The 4,283-nt window shown below is 48.2% G+C and overlaps 2 protein-coding genes across 3 annotated transcripts in view; both read right to left on the bottom strand.

Annotated features, from left to right (window-relative positions):
* Positions 1-353, bottom strand: part of LOC102036121 (acyl-coenzyme A thioesterase 1) — a 6,023-nt gene extending 5,670 nt beyond the window's left edge. Inside the window, exon 1 of one of the 2 annotated variants that reach the window (XM_031065967.1) lies at positions 216-353. In XM_031065967.1, the coding sequence (XP_030921827.1) occupies positions 216-270 (55 nt within the window). In that variant the 5' untranslated portion in view covers positions 271-353. Of the gene's footprint in view, positions 1-4; positions 49-215 lie in introns of those variants that run through there. The other variant, XM_014311411.2, reaches the window with a different exon arrangement.
* Positions 354-2,196: 1,843 nt separating this feature from the next.
* Positions 2,197-4,283, bottom strand: part of LOC102035954 (acyl-coenzyme A thioesterase 5-like) — a 6,427-nt gene continuing 4,340 nt past the window's right edge. The window contains exons 4-5 of the mRNA XM_031064881.1: positions 3,423-3,625; positions 2,197-2,778 (exon numbers count right to left, since the gene is read on the bottom strand). Coding sequence (XP_030920741.1) covers positions 2,197-2,778; positions 3,423-3,625 — 785 coding nt within the window. The remainder of the gene's footprint in view (positions 2,779-3,422; positions 3,626-4,283) is intronic.

The following is a 4,283-nucleotide window of genomic DNA, read 5'->3' as shown; positions in this document are numbered from 1 at the left end:
TGACCTGCCACATGGCACCGGATCGCTCCCGTCTCTGGGCGCGGATTCTGAGGCAGATCCTCGCGAAACCAGGGCCGGGCGGGGGCCTTGAGTGCCGCTGGCACGCCCTGGCGGGGAGGAGCGGGGCGGCAGCTCCCTTGTCCCGCCTGCCTGCTTCCCTCCTGCCTGCCTGCCTGCCTCCCTGCCCGTTTCTTCCTCCCTGCTTCCCTGAATACCTGCGTCCTCTTCTGTCTTCCCCCCGCTGCCTTCCCCGGCTATGGGAGGCTTCATCCAAAAACTGCCGAGTCCTTGAAACCCTTCTGGGCCTCACCGAGCTCTCCCGGCCCGGGCGGTGGCTGCGGGCAGGAGACGTGGGGAGAAGACGAGCCACCGAGCAGAATCGCAGTTGGAATTCCCTAGAGGGAAGGGCCGGTGTGGGACAGACCGCACTGAGGTGGGACAGGGAAGGGCCGGTGTGGGACAGACCGTACAGAGATGGGACAGCTCTGCACGGCACGGCCAAGGGACCGCAGCGAGGGCCAGCTCCAGCCGAGGCGGGGAGAAGCCACACCAGCACTAGCTCACCGTTACTTCTTGTCTCCTTGTCGGCTCTGCTTCTCTGTTTGTTACCTCAAAGCATGGGCAAGGTGGGTTATGTCTCCACCAGGCTCTGCCCAGACTAGGCAGCTGCACAGCCAGGTGTGTTAGGAAGGATGGTCGGGGGTGGTCAGGGATGCAGGAGCAATAAGGGAGGAGCACTTTCACAGACTAGGTAGGTCAGGAAACATGTGGCTCTTCTAGTAATGGATTGTGCAAGGATTTAAAAAAACAGGGTCATTCAGTCCATCTTAGGCAGAGATGGATCTTCTGATCCAAAAGGAACTGCAGAGGGAGAGCTGTTTCCTGAAGCTCCCACTCTTCCTGGGAGATGCTGGCAGGGATGCCTCGTGCTCTGAGCTCCTCGTGCCTGTCTTAGAGGTGTGAAAGTGGAAGCATCTAAGAGAATCTTGAGCATCGCCCTAATTGGAAATACTAAGTGGTCAGAGATATTGGGCAGTGTTTCATTCACCATGGAAATGACCCTTTCTCTCCAAACAGGTGAGGTGTTCTGTCATCTAGCATTTGGGTATGTTGTCTGGTGTCCAGCCCTGAATGTGTGGCAACTATTCCTGTTGTTGAGACCAACATTCTGTGGCTTACACTACTGGATTTGATCATGGGCTTGACCATATGCGGGAGCAGATGCTAAGGGAAAGGGTCCTGGAGGCTTCAGCAAAATTCCTTCTCCTCCATGCTTGGTGACACAAAAGCTGTGGAATAGAGTGAAGGTAAGGGGACTATGTGTCCATCTTCTATGGTCTACTGTTCCCACCCGGGCAACCTTTGATCCCAAGTTGCTGCAAGCTTTCTTAAGCCTTCACCCTGGGATGAGAAAGTAGTCAAGCTGCAAACCCTGCTTCTAACCAAAGCACAGCAAAAGACTCCATGGCTTTCAAATTTTAGTCTCTTTATTACAATTCTCATCCCAGTAACAAAGATTAAAATGTTGCACATCATGTAGAAGAAGATCAAAATGGCTGTAAATTCAACAGAAAGTTTTTTTGCATGATATCTTGGGGCCAGAAGTATCCACAAGCCAGAGCACTTCCTTTGGAAGGGAAGATGGAAAGAAGGCACAAAAAGCAAATGACCTTTGCCAAGGCTTAACCAGAGAGAGCCCAGCATCCTGGCCATAGCAGCCATTCTTACACACTTCCAGCAGCACAGAAGTCAGAGATGTTTCCATTGCAATGACACAGTCACCACAAAGAGCAGTGAAATCCCTGCTCCAAAACTGTCATTAGAGACAATTAGTATGACCTGAGGATAGCATATTCATGTAGAGACCACAGTGACATGGAAAGCACTGTCAAGTATTAGAGGAATAGAAACCACCCAAGAAACATAACTGTGCATTTTGCACATGACCTATGTTATCAAAGACTAATGCAGAAAATAACATTCCTTTTCTGGACACTTGAGCAAAAAGGTTGAGAGGGGAAAAGAAATAGAAAAGGCAAGCCCATTTATTTTCTGTGTTATGGATGTGCAAAGGTATGGAAGATATTGTAGTTTTACTGGTACAGCTGTGACAAGGTTTGACCTCATAACTGCAGTAGAATTTATCAGATCTGGTTGCTCAAAGTTGTGTGTTGCTTGCACATTATTTGTTGCACATTAGCTAACAGTTAAATACTTTTTGAAAAATTCCTGGATCTGTGACCAAGCATGAACCTGAGCTTTAGAATAAGCCCTGACCTCCCCTCCCAGGACTGCTCGCTTGTGAAAAACGGGGTGGCTTCCTATGTGGTACAAAGGGAAAAAGGGTGGGTCTATGCAGTGCCCTGTTCCAGGGTAGGAGAGAATCTGAAAATTTTCCTTCCCTTGAGCTTGCAGAAGCTTGCAGGCTTCAGTAGCATAATACTCACTTTTGATAACACGGTCATCTTGGCCCACCATGAATAGAAACTGTGCCTCACCTTTCTCTAGTGGGATCAGGCTTTGGTTGCAAGGGGCTTGAAAGGGATCATCAATAACATCAGAATAATCAAGAAATTTGGAATTGGTGGCCTTGGCTTTGTGTTCACGTAAGGTCACAATGGGGATGGTTTTATCCTTGTAAGAGAGAGGAATCAATGTAACAGCAACGGGAGCATTGAGGGAAGCAACAGCCGAGATGTGCTTCAGGAAGGCAGCCATGGCAAGGGACACTTCAGCTCCTTTGGAGAAACCAAGCAGGCCAACCCCTGGGCCCTTCACCTGGGAGATAGGAGGAAATGCTCATCAGTGCTCAGCTGAAAAGCACAACAGCTGATTCATGGAGGGCAAGATTGTCTAATGCTGAGAGTTTCCATAACCACATTAAGAAAGTCATGGCAATGATTACTTTTCCTTCTGGACAAATGACAGGCACACCCTCCCACACCCCCCCCTACACTTCCTCCTCACACTGTACTTCAAATCATGCATATGCAGAATGTTCCCTGGTATTCCGAAATCAGCCAGGAGTGGGGGGACATGATTTCATGCATCTGGGCACAGCTTGTAGGGCACAGCTATGAATTATTAGTCTTATACCCTGGCAGATGCTCTTTACTTTTCACTCTTTAAACTGTAGGAGGACATTTGGTGGCAACTCATGAAGGCTTTCTCCTGCATGCACTTCCCACTTGGTTACATGTGATCTGTCTCTTGTGATGTTGCTTTGTGATCTCTCTCCACTCCCCTTCCAGAGCATGTATACTTGCCCCTTCTCTTTCCTAGAACTCAGACACCCAAAATCCTTGCAAAGGCCAGCCCTGCCAGGTGAGTAATTCTGCAGCTTCCTCCAAAGATGACTTGAGCAAAGTGAGAGGACTTTACAGGAGCAGTTCCTGGAACCCAGAGCAAATGGGTGTTCCTACCTGTGGGTGCTGCAGCATATAGTTCACTGCCTCTTCAAAATATTCCAGGTGGAGTTCCTTTAGTTCATGGGGCAGATCCTCAAATTGATAATAAGCCAGGGCGAGTGTGGCAAAGCCATGATTGGCCAGCAGGCTTGCTCTGGGCTCAAAAAGACCTCCTCCAAGTCCATGTATATCAATGATCCCTGGAAAGGCGTCTTCTCCTGGAGCAAACAAGACAAAGATCAGAATTGCCTGAAATTACTCCTTTCAATGTTTCTCTGGTTTGCATCAAATGAGGTACCAGACAGGAGCTGCAGAAAAGCTTCTTTTGGGGAAAAGACACTATCAGTCAGCTGTGCAGTGTCAGCACCTGAAAAAATTCTAGAGTGTGTTGCAGAGGAAAAAAAGTGCTGGAGCAGAACCTCTTAGGTAAGGTGCAAACCTTTATTTGTTTTAGGAATCAGCAGTACTGTGCATTGTGCTTAGGGCCAACAAGAGGAGAGTCTTTGGTAAAAGAATCTTGTTCCAAATTCTCTTCCTGTAAGCAGCCCTGCAACAACAAGCACTTCATCTACCACTACAAAAATCCTCAAGGTATCATGGTTTGATACATGCAATGCAAACTAGAAACTATAAGATTTTTTGTTTGTATTGTGGCTTTTTAATATTTGAGATCCCTTGAAAAGCTGTAAGTCACCCAAACCAGTACTTTGTTTCTTTGCCAGTCATGTCTGGCAGCAGTCAGTATCAAATTCTGCACAGGATGCTACCCACCTCAGTGGGTGATCAGCAGATATCTATTTGGATCTTTCTTGATCCAGGATGCTCTTTTCCTGATCCTGGGAGAATCCCGAACCTGTCCAGACAGTGCAGGGAAAG

The sequence above is a fragment of the Geospiza fortis genome, unplaced genomic scaffold, assembly GCF_000277835.1.
Source record: "Geospiza fortis unplaced genomic scaffold, GeoFor_1.0 scaffold54, whole genome shotgun sequence".
In the NCBI taxonomy this organism is placed as follows: Eukaryota; Metazoa; Chordata; class Aves; order Passeriformes; family Thraupidae; genus Geospiza; species Geospiza fortis.
This window is presented reverse-complemented; position numbering and strand designations above follow the sequence as displayed.